We start from the raw sequence: 16938 nt of genomic DNA, 5'->3' as shown, positions 1-16938 counted from the left end.
TTTTAAGGTAACTGTAGAATGTTTGGAGAAGCTTAAGAAATAATACCCTACCCTTCTTTCTTCCTGTAAGAAGCATTTTTTCCCCGGGTTAGTTTATTGTGAAATAACTGGGTTTGAAATCCCTTGCGGACTGGGATTTCCCATTTATTCAAGACATTGTGAGCTGCTGCCAGTGTAGTTTGACTCCAACCTGTCTCTGTAAAGGGAGGAGGGTGCCAGGTTCCCGTCTGGCGACGGCATCCCTGGTGAAACCGGATGCCAGTCGCTGGCGGTTCAAGCCCTGGACCTGTGATGCAGACAGCCGTGCAGTGAGCTTCCTCTGCCTTTTGGCTTGGCTCCCTAACAGCTACCACAGGCAAGAAGTTGGCTTGACTTAACAGAGTTGTTTGTCCTCCATCAGCTACTGTATGTTAAATTTCTTGGCTGCATTTCCAAATGGTATTCATCTGTTTATTCTGCTTGCGCTGTTAGTAGATCACTGAAAGTATCTCAGGTCCGCGTGGGAGGCACTGACCTGAATGAATCATGGACTAGTTTTCCTCCAAGGGTGCAGCCCAACTTTGAGCCCAGGTCGGTAAGGTGTTGGTGACGCATCCGCGTCCTGGCCAAGGCTGAACTAGGAGGCAAAATGGGCAGTGCGTAAGTCTTGCTCTGTTTGTGGTGATGCCTGATTTAGGAAAGGAAAGAAGAGTAGTATAAATTACTAGTTAAAAATACCAACCATGTAATTGCATCAGAATCACAGCTTTCTACAGAAATGAGTATGTGTAAGATCCAGATAAACTTGTGGTGCTCAAGCTATATCTGTGGGTGAGCAGCCAGTCCAGAAAGCACTGTGGGAGGGTGACCACTTCAAAAAGGTGCCTGCTGAGGCTAGTGGAGTGTCCTAAAAGGGGTGCAAGCTTTTCTAGCTATTGGTCTTCATAGAAAAAGAGCAGGCACTTGAAAACATCTAGATTTGTCTCCCATCTTGTTTTTTAACTCTTAATTTTCAGTTCTTTCAACACTTTCCTGCCATCTCCCACCAGCTTTCTGCATGTGGGCATTTCAGTGGGGGAATTCATCTGCTCAGAAAGCACATACTACTTGGTGGCTCTGCTTGGCCAACCTTTCCATTTGATTGATTTTCATGGCAAAACTTTAGTTCCATTTCCACTAGTAATCCACAGGGAGCTACTTGAGTCCTGGGTGACGAGTCTGGGTGACCGTGCTCCGTTTATTGCTTCTCCAGAGAGACAGTCATCTGTAACTCACTCATGGCTCATTTAAAGCCCGAGAAAGTTGGTGAAAATAATTTAATTGGCTTTCCCGACGTTTGAGCTCAGCCCAAATGCTGTCCGTCAGAAAGAAATTCAGTTATGGTCTTGGTAGTATAATTAGGCAGAAGATCCAAGTGAAAGGGGAATAATGTTATTTTCCTGACATACAGGCTGTATAGGATACAGAAGTGAGGTGGCAGCATTGAAACCCAGTCCCAAAGGACAGGAACTTCCAGGCACAAAGGGGAGCAGCACCGTGTGATAAGTAATGTGTCATTTAATGCAAACCAGCTAGTTGTCCTCTTCTTGCATGTTGTGTATTTGTTGAGGGAAATAGTCAAAGACTGGGAGATGCTAAGTGCCTGTATATCAGTAGCTTTACTTCTCTCTTCACTGAGATGGGACAGATTATAGGTGCGGCTTCACTTAATTGCTGGGTCTTTTTGGTGTTTTGGCTTATTTTCAGAGAAACCAGATGTGTTTCCATTAAGAATATGTACCTCTTTTGTTGTTGTGACTTGTGTAATTCTTAAAATTAAGCAAAAGTATTAAAGAATAATTGTTTCTGTTCACATTAACAGCACACAGCTTCTCCAGATGTGGCATTTGACAGCCAAACAGCTGCTGGCTATTAAATGTGCCTTAAAAGCTCCATTCCTTTGTCGTAAAGGGAACAGAAGTGTAGGGACGTTTATGGGGTGATAGGCAGATGTTTTGGCTACATCAGATTTGAGCGAAAGTTTAAGTGGTTTCTCTGCTATAGTTGCAGTATGTACATGTTTTAACCCCTGTCATACACCTTGCCTTATGGAGCTCTCTTCTTGGGACTGGAGTGAGATTATTTCTAATCTCACACTTACCTCCCAAGCACCAGTGCCAGCACTTTTTTCGCAACATCTGGGACATCTCACTCCAAAGACAATGCAGTTCTGCTAGGTGGAGGTCAGCTGCTGCTGGTGGCTGGCTTTCTAGCTATGGTTTTGAAATACTGGGTGAATTTTTTTGGTGAAACTTGAGTTAAAAAATTAAGTTGGAAATAACTTGAAATAATGTGTTGCTTTTTTTTTTTAACTTTCTTTTTAAGTATGTCCTCATAATCATCAAAGGCAGGTGTTCTTTTTGTATTTGTACCAGTGCAGTATGCTTTATGCCCAATAAACTTTTTCTTATAGTCGTACATGTGAGGTGGAACGTAGAACTAGTGGAGCTCAATTTCAAGAGATCTGGCTCAAATTTCCAAGCCTAAACTCTGAGTGGAGATCCGCTCACTGGGTGTTGAGTACTGGAATAGCGCCACTGATCCTTAGGGAGCTTCACCACATTGTAACTATTCTCTGTCAGCTCAGAATCTACTAAACTTGTAAGAGCTCATGAGACTGCAAAAAATTTTTGCTGTAACAAAAGTCTTTTTGTTTTCTTGGCAAATTTTTGTTCTTCCCATTGCTTATTGGACCGGAAATCCTTTGTCATTTAGTCTTAACTGGGTAAGATTTTAATATAAAAACCCCAATGTATTTACATGAAAAAAAAAAAATCTAAGAATTCTACAAAACTGAATTAAAAGAGAGCAAAAATCCTGTAAAATCATATGGAACATAAAAGAATAGGCTAGTTCTACAGACAAACTGTCATTTTTAAGAATTATATGCCTAATTTTATTCCTATTTTAAGTCTATTTCTAGTACAAGTTAGATAAATATTCTGTCGTCCAGGTCTCATTCTCTCCCATATTCTAAAGGCCTTTTTCTGAAATGAAGTGTGTTATCATAAATAGGGGAAATATTAGCTGAAACAGTTTGCCTTGAAATTTGCCATGTTTTTTAATTTATCCGAACTGGTTCATCCTCCATAATTCAAATGCAGAAATTTATTTCTTTCTGCGGATCTGCTCCTTAGGCTTAGCCAAGCAAGAATCCTACATCCCAAATGCCCACCCAAGGGGATGAAGCATGTGTTTAACCCCTAGACTCTGGAATTCATTTCCCGTCAAAATATGACTCCGTGGTGTTGGCGTCTGGCTGTAAATCCTGGCTTAAAACCTTTTTTCCACAATTGTTTATGGTGTGTATTTGTGCTTTCACCAATCACAGGAGCATGACCCCAGCACACCAGCCTTGAAATTATTATTTCAAATAGAGTTATATGCCTTTGGTATTAACATTTTGCAATAAATGCTCTGGGACATGTTGTAGGTATGTCCATTGTTGCCACATAACTTCTATTAGTAAGTAATAATGCCAGTTTCCAGTGAAAACCAGGGAGACCCAAGAGCTCACAAATGGTACCTACCAGCTGCAGAGCTGGGACTCTGCATGGGGCTTGTACCTGGCTATTTGATAAACATGTATTTCTTGGCCATCAGTCTGTGCTGCCACAAGCCCAAAGCATGTGGCTCATCAAAAGAGCATGGGGCAGGCCATCAGGAGCTTGAATGGGTTGCTGTTCCATTATGAAAACATGTATTAGTGGGAGTTGTTCTGTCTTCTGCTTCTGCTCCTGACCAGGAAAAGATGGATTGCAAGGAATGCCCTTGACGCTATTAGAAGCTGCCGGTGTGTCCACATCTCACGCTTCCTTTCTGGTGCCGTCATATTCTGGCTTTAGTTTTGGGCCAAATATAGGTTTTGCTCTGGCTCAGTTACATGCATGATTTAATAAAATTCCCTGTGCATATGCAGCCAGCGCTTCACTGCCTAACCCTGTGAGGACAGACAGACCAGCACTGTTTATTTAGCTGGGTGGCATTGATCTGCGTTGGAATTTCAGTCCTATTCACATACAAAGCATGTGCTGGGTGCAATTTTTGTTCTGGCTCCCAGCTGAAAAACTGATTTGCTGTAAAAATTATGCAACCATTTATAAATAATTAATTACAAAAAGCCAGTAGAGCCTAGAAATTGAAATGGCGCTAAGATGTACCATAGAGCAAAAAGTGAAAACCAATTTAAAGGCATCTAGGTGAATATGTGGAAGAAATGAAAATATCTTTAATGTGGTGCACAGTTAGTCTCTAGTAGTGAAATCCTGCATGAATGTGGCAACTTGCAAACCAAAGAGAACAGACCTAATTTCTTATTCTTGGAGGACATGGGTAGAAGGATATTGGCTACTACTTTTCAGGTATGACATGGAAATTATGAGTAAGGTTGGGCTTTCTCCTTTTCCCGCAAGCTGCTAAAACTTAATGCTGGGAGACCAGCTTCCTTCATTACGTCTGTAGGTTCTGCTTCCATGTGAAATGTCTTAATTTTCCCAGAAAAGGAAATCTAGCAACTAACTCAAAGTTTACAAAGAGGAGTTAATATTCTAATCTTTTATTGGCTATGTAAGTAGGATGAGTTGCGTATTTTTTTATATCTTCATATGCTTTAGAAAGATTTTGCACATAGCATGGGTATACTTTGTCCCATATGAGCACATGAAATGCTTTTAATACTGTATCTCCCAAATTTGAATGGATTTCATTTTTCTGATTTTTTTTCTGCCAGATTGCCTATTTGCATAATTTAATTATTAAAACCGGAAATACCTAATTTTACAAAATGTTGGTAACAGCGTAGAACAGTAAGGGTATTAATGGTGCAGAAATGTACCTGCGAACTTCACAAAACCAGAAGTAGTTTTGAAAAAATTTGCTTTTTGCAGACGCTAAATGCTGTGTGCCCTCTAGAGCTCACCAGGGGAAGCTCAGGTAATCATCAAGAACTGTCTTGCCGTGGGATAGCTCCTAATCACCAGTATCTTGAAGATTTATTCAAGCACTCAGATAATCTGTGTGCTCTGAGAGTCCAGACTGTAAAATGGATCTATACACCAGATATGATTAACGTTTTACATCACAATAAATATATCCTTCCAATTATTAAAATGGCTAATATTAAAATACAGATAAACAGAGTAATAGCTTCTGGTCAGAAGACCTTAGTCTAAAAACTGAGGGAAAACCAGATGCACTGAGAAATCCAGTCAATGAAGTAATTTTCTGACTTTCGTGATGATGTCGAAATGCACGAGTATTACAGAGCAGCAGTCAGTTTGTAGGGATTTGAGTCTTTTGCAGTTCCCTTTCTTTTACCCATGCACAGCTGGTTCCTGCTCCTGCCCGGGTACTACTAAGCCTTGAAAGGAGAATGCGAAGAAACAGGGTAGGAGCAGCCAGAGTGAACATCATTTACAGCCACAGTGTCAGACAAAGTGTGGGGAGGAGAGCAGAGGAATGAGCGCCTCCTGACTGAAAAGAAATATTTAAAGCCAACCCACCATCTTTATGGGGCATTTCCCAGCTTGATTCACGCTCTGATCTCGGGAGGCTGTGGTCACATATCTTCTCCTGCTGTGGCTGAACCAGCAGCAGAGAGGAGTGCAGCCTGCCTAAATACTTGCTGCTGCACTCCTGCCAGAGATTGCTGCCCATCTTTTACTGTCCTCAGGACTGCACCTAGCCATTGCTTCTTTATTTTGAACAGCTGTTTTAGTCTAAGCTGCTTTATTTAGCTTAAAAGTGTTTAAGAAACCCTGACTACTTTGACCAAGCCGGGTGAGTGGGTTGTGCTGGCAGTTGGGGATGGTAATTTGCAGTAGAGAGGCAGTGAAAGTGGAAAGTGGCTGGGGCTGTAGAGGAGTTAGACTCCGGCTGGCTTTGCTGCAGCTTGAGCAGGATGTCTGACTGCAACCCTGGGCAATGTGCAAAATACCCTTTACTAGAAGCCACTTGTAGGCCAGAGTTTTTTCTCTCGGCTAAGTGGTAAGCTGGTTGCTCTACTGATCTCACACAGGAGGTGTGTGGAGCAAGGAAAGAGGAGAGCAACTAGCCTGCCTTTGGTTGGTTGCCTAAGCACAGGTAAAAACCTGAGGTTTTGAAAGCTCAGTCTGAAAATATTGGCCTGTGGTTTTAGCAGCTCTGTCCGAAATCCCTCAGTGCTGCTTAGTAACGTTTCACCTCGCTTTACTTAACCTCTCCGTTCCTTTTGCCATGTTTCTAGGGGCTCTAAGGAGGCTGCAGCAGTAATTTCTCCCTCACTATGTAGATACAATTTCATGCACTTTTCCTAAAACTGCACCATGAGCGACTGCTTCCATGCTGTGGCTCTTCAATTCTTCCGAGCATCCTCAAAAGCACTGAGTGGTCTGCACAGTGTGTATCCAGTTCTGTCTTGCAAAGCAGTCTCAGGCTGGGTAAAGCATGGGAGTGCAAATGAGCTGAAGATGCTGTTTTCCAGGGAAGTGCACTTGAGAGAAAAGGGGTGTTGCTACTTATGTTGCAAAGTTTGCATTATGTAGCTGATTAAAAAATGAAGGCAGAGCACTTGGTCATGCTGCTGCCTGAGAACTTACTGTCCAGGAACCTTAGCACAGAATTGCTTAAAAAAGAAAAAGTGCCACTTGCACTGGTCTATTCAGGATTTTGCAATATTTAGCGAGACAGAAAAGGGCTGGATTTCTTTCGCGAAGTTTTGTTGTTTTCCTTCTGTAGTTTCTTCAGGAGCTGCCATGTAGGGCCTGTGCTGCTGGGGCTCACCTGCCACCCACGCACAGCTGAGGCTTTGAAAACTGCCACGAGCCTTCAGAGCAGCTGCAGCCTGCTGCACCGCCATGAGGTTCATGAAAATGTGCATCGAGAAGGTCTTTCTCTTAATTGACATGGCTTTGAAAGGGAGTTATGGCCAGTTGAAGTGGTCTAACAAAAGACAATACCCTCTTCAGTTGGGTAATCTGTTCCTTTGAACTGGCACTAGTTGCTATATTGGTTTAAAAAAAAAAAAAGGCAAAAAGTTAGTACGAAGAAATATCTTTCTGCAGAGAAGAAAAATCATGTGATGTCTTCTAGTGTTTCAGGACCTTCCAGCGCTAAAAAACTCTGGTCTTGCTTCCTTGTGTAAAGGTCCTATTTCCCTATGCCATAGGTCTAGCTCTCGAAACACATCCAAATATCTTGTTTCTGCCATTAAACTTTTTCTTGGTGCAGGAAGGCTTCATGGCAGCTCTGAAACTGCCATGAAACTCCAGCTTGTCCAACTACTAGGCAGCAAGTCAAAAAAAAGCATCCGAGTTTTACTTGCCCTTATTTGCTACTGTTAGTATTTTATTGTAGTACCTCTGCAAATGATTTTGTATTCATGCTTAATGAAAATACATTTCTGTTATAGTCTCTGTCTTGTAAATATTGAGAATAAAATTAATCATTTTATGCTATCAGCACGAAATTTGCCACTCTTATTTACTCTTATGATTAAGATAGATGGGTTTGTTTATTGGATAATTTTATCAATTGCCCTTCAGGAGTTTCCTCAGAACCTGCAGCGTGATCCCTGTGGATTGCCTGTCTAAACTGCAATAAGTATAACTGATAAATTCTTACTGCTTTCAGTTTTTCTGGTAGTTGAAATGAAGAATTTAGTATTTTCTGCCTAAATCAAGAAGTAATCTTGCTATAACAGGTTGGTAATACTTTTGAGCCTTGCAGTTTGCTTTCTGGTCGTGCATTACTTATATTTAGAGTTGGTTTAAGATGATTAGGGGATGAAGGTCTGAGCTTGCGAAAGAGATGAGTATTTCTTGAAACCTTGGGTTGGTCTAGGACTTTCGGGGGTTTGTTTTAATTACGTCTTGGTTCATTCTCTGAAATTCACATTCCACCATTATTGTGTATCAAGTGAATCAACTGTAATTGCTAGTTAGTTCTGCAAATTTGGAGCAAGCCTTTAAGTGCATGTGAAGTCCTGTGTGTCCTTAACAGAGAGACTGAAAGAATTTTCCCACCAAACAACTATCATTTTAGTGTTCACAACAGAGCAATTTTTACAAGATATGAATGTTTTTAGAAGGAACATTCAGGAAAAAAATAACTGAAAATGCATGTCAGGTATCTATTACAAAGTGTTACAGAAAACAAAATGTGCCATCAAAAAACTTTGTGAACTGAGCACCTAGTTTTGGAGTCCAAAACCAATTTAACCATTTTGATTGCATTTTTGTTAAAGTTGAACATAAAATTCTTGAAACTGCAGGTGGGTGGCTGGGGTTGAGGGCACATGACAGTCTTCCTATAACCCCCAAAAGGGTTGACTTGGATTTTGTAGACACAAGGAAGTAAAATGCATAAAGACTGCTTGCTTAAATATTTTAAATGAATTTCGGCCACAAAGTACTTAGAGATTGCCTGTGTGACACAGCTCTAGTGCTCTCTGATTGCGTACCAGGAAGGAAGGTAGCAGGAGCTCGGTGCAGGACTAGCTCTGCTGTCTGTGCTGTCACATTCAGAAGACAGCTGACAAATTTACCTCCTCTGCGCTTCAAGTTTTGGTGTAAAGTTTAATGTTGCTATTTCTTTCTAAGCAGGTGTGAAAGTAAAGAGCTTGATGTTGAAATAAGGAACCTGATAGAGAAGAACAACACTTATCAGTCATGCGAGGACCCTAAACCTATTGCCCAAGAGAGTCCGAACCCTCAGAGAACTTCATGTTCCCTTAAGGTAAATGCAGTCTGCTTTTGCAATGTTTATCTGCCAGGAAAGAACTTTCAGGGGATGTTCCCTGGGTGACTTGATTATGCATGAAACTTTTTGATTTCTGAAATGATGCAATGAACTTGCTACACTTTTTTTTTTTTTTTTCTGATATGGCTACTTTCTGTGATGAGGAAGACTGAGTAAGAAGATATGTTTTATAGTGCTTTAAAAGGTCAGCTAAACCCACTGATTATCCAAAGTGCCACCCTCTGCAGCCAGCTATGCCTTTTGGATAACACAAATCCACAAAACTGTATATCCCAAGAGCAGTGACATTTCTTTAGGTTGTTGCGTTTGGTAGTTCTGTTTTAACTGAGGCTGAGCAGAGGAGTGGGGGACAAAGATCTTTGGGAGTGTCAGAAAGGCTTTTAGATAAATAGGAAGAAAGAAGAAGAAAAATGATGATTCAAATCCACACTCTGTGGTATTACAAACAGAAAATTGTAAGCCACCTGCTAAGATGGTCATCTTTGCTTGCAGTGAAGCAGCAGTTAACAAGCCTGACAGAAACTTGTTCTAGGTTTCCCTCTCGGTTTCCCTCCTCTCCCCTAAAATAGCAAGCTGCTTTTTATCGTGCAGTAGGAGGACAAAAGGAAACTTGTTTTCTGCAAACTGGGAAAGGGAGGAGTGAGAGGTGTGGAGGAGAGGAGTGATTAAGCCATGAATGCCATCCACCTGCAAGGGATGACACACTTACCTGCCTGTGTGACTGTGCTGTGGGGCGCAGGGGGTGGGGGGAAGGAAACCTCTGAAGGCTGCGCCCCAAGGCGTGATGCAGGAAATTGATGTGGAGGTAAAGGAGAGATGACTCTTCTATGAAATCCGAAATTACACATAGTTCCTTTCACATGTAAACTGCTATCATCAAAATGACTCATGACCTCGGGACATGGAGCTGAGCTGAGCCTAAGGAGATGTCCCAGGGTCAGACTGGTGGGATTAGAAACAGTGAGAGAGAAGCCAAAGGGAGGAATGGGGATTCCCGGCCCCAGGGGAGGGATGAACACAGTGAAACAGAAGTCTTCAGAATCAGGTATCATTGAGCTATGAAAGTACAGGGCAGAACAGCAAGCCACGAATGGTCTGTGGAAACACCTGGTTCCCCCCACGTTAGCTTCCCTCCAACAGAAGGAGATGTAGGAAAGGATTTGTGGGTGTGGGGAGGAAAAAGAAAGGATGTGCTCACCTCAACTGTTACCATGGAGTGCTTCAGCACTTCACACAGAATACTGTGGCAGTGTTTCATCTGTAGTGCTTTTATGCTTTTTCCATTTATAGCATTTGTTTGCCTGTGAAAGATGTGTGTGTGGTTTTCATAGGTTAAAGCAGAAAGGTTTAACTAGAAATATACTGGCTATTTTTTATTTATACTTTTAAGTCAAACAGTTTTTCACTTGGCTGGTTATTGACTTGGACTTCAAGTGAGTGACAGCTTGACAGTTGTGATGATAAGCTCCAACAACCTCAGTATAAGATGCTAGGAGTACATGTATTGGATTGTGTGTTTTGGAAAAGGAGGTAATATTTTTAACAAACCTACTTTGCTTTCAATAACAAAGGTTATAAAATAGTATTTTTAAAAAAAAACAGAAAATGTTAGTTTGTGAAACGAAATGCTGATTTAGACTTAAAATGAGGGGAAAATTCTGTATTTAGGAATTAGGAAAAAGTTAATAATATAACAAAAGTGTACTCTTCCCTATAGTGTTGGTCATTCATCAGGAAGCTATTTGGCAGAACCAGCAAGTAATTTTTATTATGTAACTTTTTTTTTCCTGGAGTGAAGAGTATGAATTGCACGCTGCAAAATGGCATTTCCTTCTGAGCTTAAATTGCTTTTGAGTCTGTTATCTGGAAATGTCTGTAAACAAATTCCCTGTCTCATCAGGATTTTTTTCCATGAAAGTATGTAATATTATTGGGGTTTTAAAGGCAAATATTTGAGAGAGAGAGAAAACGTAGGTCTGCAGAATAAACTAATTATCAGCACACCCTTCAGCCTATGATTCCTTTATCTGTAGTACTTTAATTGCAGCTTGTCATGATGCTATGTTCCCCACTCTAGGAGAGGGAAGGGAGGGAGGAGATTACAGAGAAACATCCTTACAGGCAGGTCACAGCAATTAGAGCCTGTTGGTGTACTCGGGTCCCTGACACCCAGATATGGTTCATTGGTATATAAGGGACTTGAGTGCCTGTGTCCCTATATGTAGTTTGTCGAGGTGAGCAAACTGTCTGGTTTTTTTTAAGTGTTAAGCTGAAATGAGAGGTGAGACATTAGTGTGGCATCATTATTTTACACTGATTTTAGCTCATCTCAGTTTAATAACATGTGTTTACTTTTGCTAGAGCCATTGATCAAAAAGGGGAAACATATGATGAAATCTTTTACTGATTAGAACAATTGGTAATTTCTAATTCACATCTACTTATCTATTCCCCCTGTCTTCTGTAACATCACTTATTGCTGCCATGTGGAGCAGGAGTGTATGTGAACGAGAAGGATTGCAAACTCCAGTCCTGCAGAGGCCGTAGTCTATGAAAATGCCTGTCCTCAAAAGGTGCCTCAGGAAGGAAAGGGTTCCTTGTTCAGTCTTCTACAAAGGGGGAAACTGAAGGCCAAGAGGATCAAGCAATTTGCTATTTTAATATAAGAAATTGAAGAAACATATTTCTTACCACAAAAAAGCAGCTTCCTTTTTCAAATTTAAGTATACAGCTGATTACATTCAACTGGAATAAGCTAGACTAAATATTACGCATCAAAATACAAATATTACTAAAAAGTACTCATGCAGAGTGTTTTCAGTATGTTTAGGGCTTCATCAAAATTTTACACACCAGAAGGATGTTTTCTGGGAGAGGTGAGGGCGGATAAAAGTATCAAATGGGAAGGGAAGAATAGCAACTAAAATAATTAGCTGTGTGTCAACATGAAGTAAAGTTGACAGAGATAATGTATTTTATGGGATCAATTGGTAGAAAAAACCCAATAAACTTTCAAGCACCTAAACTGTTTTGGGAGTGAAGCAAGAAAGAAAAAAATTTCATTTGAGGGCTATCTGTACTTGCAACACCTATGTTGTAAATCTCAAAATAGCCTGTTTGCTACAGTTACAAATTATCATCCAACTATTGTTCCATGAAACTGGGATTTTCATCATCAGGCCTGAGTTTGCAAATGCTTAGGTACTTGAGTAGCCATGCCCTTACGGTTAGTCTCATTAACGATGGTAGAAAACAGTGGATAAAGAAGCCTGTGCTGTTTTACTTACTTTGAAACCATATCTTGCTCTAATTTTATCTGGTTCCCACATATTAAGGCACACATTTGCATCTGCACATATTTTTCTGTCAGAGCGAGTACCGAACCGAACAGCACAAAAGGTTGAGGCTGACATACATACTTAAGGGAAAATCCCTTTCTACCACACTTCTCTGGGTGAAGCATGTGGACCAAGTTTAGACAGGAAGAGGTAGATTCTTCTTCTGCTTAAGAGCTGATTTTATTCTTCAACTAAAATATCTCAGTTTTTACCATTTTACCATGTGCACCAGAATGGGAAAAGGGGTTGCAATGGATATTGCAGCTAGTACTGCTGGCATAACAGCAGCTTCAGGAATAAAGCCAAAAGCAAAGCTCGAGCAAAATGTAAGCAAATAAAAGGGTCCCCAGAAGCCACCAAATTTTAACCCAGGTAATCTGAGTAAATCTAGCTTCTACAATTCTGCAACTGAACCATACAATAAATAAAAAAAACTAACAAAAAACCCCAACAAACCTCACAGCAGATACCTGATCGGCTAGGAAGAAAAAAAAAAAAAAAAAAAAAAGATGATTTTACTATTTTGTCATCATCAAGGAAAGATTCACTTCTACTTGAATCAAGCATTTTAATGGTTCTTGGTTTCGCTGCAGTTACTGAACAGATGAAATTTTCAGAAGTGACGAGTGGCTTTTATTATCTTAATTTGTGAGTGTCTATTTTGTAATACTGTAACAGAAGCCTTTCCCAGAATAAAGATCCAGCACTGTGAAAATGAGAAGTTTTATCTTCTTGTGGTACTGATGCTTGTGAGAGGATTCAGTGTTGGCCGCAGCTCCAAGGCTTTGATTTTTCTCCCATTGCAAGCTTCCCAAAGATGACCAAAAGGCTTTTACACTCAGAAAGGTCAGGTCTTCGTAGAATACAAACTAAAATAATTCTTGTTTTTAAACAGGAAAAAAACCCCCAACCTCAAAGCTGCTACTAATAGAAATTATAGAATATCATAGAAATAGAATAGAAACTAATAAAAGGCTTCTAAGCAGTTCAGCCCACTTTGCCCTTGCAGATGGGATTGTATGGTGCCACTTACGAGTTAATTCACTGAATTTCTGAGGGGCAGCAAATCCTTCCTGGTCCCATTTGCTTCCTGGGAAGCTTTTTTCATACCTGGTAGCTGACTGGCTTATTCCTGTTTCTCACGGCAGTCTCTCTACAGGAGCTCCCAGCTTCCTGCCAGGCATTCCTGGCAGCCACACTCCAAAGTATCTGAAACTTTCTTCCCTGAGTGTACTCAAACTGATTGCCATAAAAGAGGATGTTTAGCTCTTCACCTTATCTTCAAAGTAATACAAGACGGCTGTGGACAAAAATGAAAGTTAAAACAGGTACTATCTGTCATAATGACCAGAGCTGCTTGAGGAGTTTTGAAAAACATATGGCCAATTCTCTTCTGTCATCATTGCCTGTAGCATGGACAAAAATCATAAATGCCAAGGATAAGGCTTCATAGGCTAAGCATGTGAGTATGAATGGGGAGAAAAAAAAAGGAGTGTGAGGAGTGGGAGAAAGTTGGGTAAAGGTTGTACTAAGGATTCATGCTGATTAAGAGAATTTAAATTTTTTAAATTATGATTCACAGACATTACAGAAGGTTTCACACTATTAGTCAAACTTGCAGGTGCAGGTTTGCTTGCTATAATATTTTTTTAATACGTTTAATCATGTTTTGATCAGTCACTGTAATAAGAGATAGAGCAGTGGAAGCCAAGGAACAGAAAGGCTCGTGGACATTAAGGAAGCATTTTTATAATACACACAAAAGAGAAGTTATCAACTGCTCTTCTAGGAGGAGCCAGATCTGACCAGCTCTCCAAAGACAGAGTGATCATTCTTGTTGTATTAACTTCATTTTCTTAAGCTATCGAACTTCACTTGCTCATCTGGAGAGGAGACCCTGCTCCATTTCTCTCCTTTGTTTTCCATGTTTACTCAAACTATGCTCAAATGTAAAGAAAAGTTTATTTATGTTCAGTGGTGGTTGATGCTACAGTTCCATGTCACAGCCCAGCAGCAGGAGTAATGACGTTTTGTTTCTTTGTTCAGGATGGATAGAAGGAACATATGAAGGAAGTGACTTTCTGGAGAGAGAGAGAGTGGAAGGAGAAGTAAGGGATGAGAAACAGATGAAAAGAGCATGTAAATTAGTTACTCTCTTGCTCTAAAATGTGTGATGGACTCCAGCTAGATAAAGGCCTGTATGTCTGTGTATTTTAGGGAGGCTATAAAAAGTCCACTGCAGACTATGACATGGTTTTACACGTGTTTATGGAGAAGTCAGAGGCAGTTATACTGTAAGAGGTTGCCCAGTTTGTATTTTTCTACTCAGACTATTCCCAGCAGTCTGTTTTCTCTCTTTTTTTTTTTTTTTTTTTTTTTTTTTAGTGTAACCAGTAAATGCCATGACATTGACTTGTTCTTTTAAAGAGGAAGAGTTGAAATAATCAGGGAAATTAAGGTTCATGCAAGCATTACATTGGGATTTATAAAACTTGCTGACCAGTTTGTCACTGCTGTTACATCATATTTAGCAAGTCTTGATTTTGCATGTTAGTGGCTAAAGTAGGTATGATTTCACCACAGTAAAATCTGATTTTTAGTTGTCTGTGACAAGAGAGTGACTAGATTTTCCCCACAAGCCCTTTACTGCAGTGTTAGAGATGGTGCTAATTTGCATGGCAGTGTCCAGCGTGTATGTAGTCAGGGGTACTGCCTGTGTCTGAGGTGCCATTTCAGTCCATGGCTGCAAGAATGGCTCAGGCAGCTCCTGGGGAGCACTTGCCTTCGTTAGCACCGATGGACGTCCTCTCAGCACAGCACACAGCTGACATTGTTCCCACTGTGCAGAACAGGCACACTTGGTTTCTCCTCGGGTATCTTCTGAGCTTTTCTGTAGACGTTTACCAAACAGTGCAACACCTAGCAAACACACAGTGCCTTGCCTTTGGACAACACTGCTAAGCCTGTGTTTTCCTCTAAAATTTACTTTCCTGGTGCTTTGTGCAGACCTGTTTGCACTTTGCAGACACCCTCTTCAGCTGTCATTTTTGCCTTCTGTGAAGCTTCCTGACCTTCCTGTGACTGTGTAGCACTAGGACGAATCTTCCTCCAGAATCTTTAACTGGTCTGGTTATGTTTTGCAGGCGGGAAAATTTTAACAGCTTTTTTGAAAGTTTGCTTGGATCTGTAAACAGTTTTTTAGGTTTGTGACGGCATTTACAGTCTGGTCTTCAACTAGGATTCTCCAAGCCGTTTAAAGCTGCATATTTGATTCAATAGCTTCAAACCAAGTATAAATGCCTTAAAAATATTTTTCTTTTTTTGACCTCTGAAGTCAGATAGTTGTCAGAAAAGGTCCTTCTTTCAAGGATTTTTGTAGATCTCAGATTTCCGAAGTGCTGTTGTACAACTAAGTTGTTCTTCATTGTGTAGCACTAGACTGATAAACAAATGCAGTGTTGTTATCTTCACAATACCAAAGAAAATAAATGTTGTCATCTCCTTGTCTGTCTTTTCAGTGCTATTAACTGTTTTCACAGAGACAGACAACAATTTTGCTTCAACCCCTCCCAGCTTTTGCTGGAAGAATACCACCACCTCTGAAGAGTTTGAGCTTTTGTTCCCCTACTCATTGGCATTTCTTCTGTTCGTATAGGTTTCAGACATTCTCTTCTATTTCCAATACCCCGTACTGTTCTTATGTGGCAATCAGTACAGAAAAGCGCTTGTGAGGGAGGGAACAAGGAACGTATCTCCCACCAAGGTGCTCGCACAGCTGAACAGCACCATTGTTCTTGAACAGCACATTGTTGCCCTTCAGATGCATTTCCTATAAAGTCTCTTAAAAGGCATTTGACTTCAGGCACTGGGCAAAGGAACTTCAGTGTTATCTGTATGAATGCTAAGCTTGCCTATCTAGGCACTGAAGAGCACTTAATGTCATTTCTATTCTGTCATATTTTGTGTAAAATTCTTGTAGTGAAGAGCAATAGCTAAGATGGAGCAAGAAAATTTGGCACTGTTTTTAACATGTATATGTAGGGTGGAAGGCCAGTAACAAAGCTAAGAGCTTCCACACAGGCATGCCTAGCTTGGAGCTTGTTGATTGTTAGCAGGGAGCAATATGTCTTTCAAACAAGATATTAATGTTATGTGAAAGATTTGCCCAATAAATGAGGCCAGTATAAACTGCATTCACTGACAGTGCCAAAGTGCATGCAAACAACAGCTATTTCAGCAAACAGCAAAACTTGACTCAAAACACTCATGTATAGCCCTAGTGTGGGAAAGGACAACGGCTGTTGCTGCTCAGTCACTGTGGTAGGCTCACAGAGTGAAAATGAACAAATGCAGGTCGTTTTGTCATGGAAGGCGGGGGAGACATGGAGATGCTGTTGCTGTTCTAGCCTGTACTCTTCCAGGAGCTTCACCTTTCCCCCCAGGTCTCCCCAGCTCTCTCACAGCATCACGGGGGGCACGCGGAGAAAGCGGAAAGGAACAGTGTTGCAACTAGTTAAAATCCCTATAAATGGCACCTTCAAATCCTCCAGTCCAAGAAAGAATCATTCACTTTCAGTAGTTGTTAATACAGTCATTGAGATATCACAACAAAGGACTTGCTGTCCTAAAGTCCACCTAGCTTTCCAGGAAACTACTCAGCTTTCCAGGAAACTGTTTTGAACTAAGTAACAGTAAGAACTGCGTGCACTCCAGGGTCTTCAAAGACCTCATCCTCTCTTCAAAGTAATTTGAGCACTGATATCTTTCAAGTAGAAGCTGTGATTCACAAGTAGGGCTGTGCCCTGTGTTTGCTTTTCTATCCCTGCTGCAGGGACTGCTCAGCAAC

At 40.8% G+C, this 16938-nt stretch overlaps 1 protein-coding gene across 1 annotated transcript in view; it reads left to right on the top strand.

Moving 5' to 3' along the window:
- The window catches only part of TNIP3 (TNFAIP3 interacting protein 3), a 51867-nt gene that overhangs the window by 769 nt on the left and 34160 nt on the right, over positions 1 to 16938 (top strand). The window contains exon 2 of the mRNA XM_052814545.1: positions 8598 to 8730. Within this exon, the coding sequence (XP_052670505.1) occupies positions 8598 to 8730 (133 nt within the window). The remainder of the gene's footprint in view (positions 1 to 8597; positions 8731 to 16938) is intronic.

This window comes from Harpia harpyja, chromosome 2, assembly GCF_026419915.1.
Source record: "Harpia harpyja isolate bHarHar1 chromosome 2, bHarHar1 primary haplotype, whole genome shotgun sequence".
NCBI lineage: Eukaryota > Metazoa > Chordata > Aves > Accipitriformes > Accipitridae > Harpia > Harpia harpyja.
The sequence above is the reverse complement of the archived record's forward strand: the minus strand, read 5'-3'. Positions and strand labels throughout refer to the sequence as shown.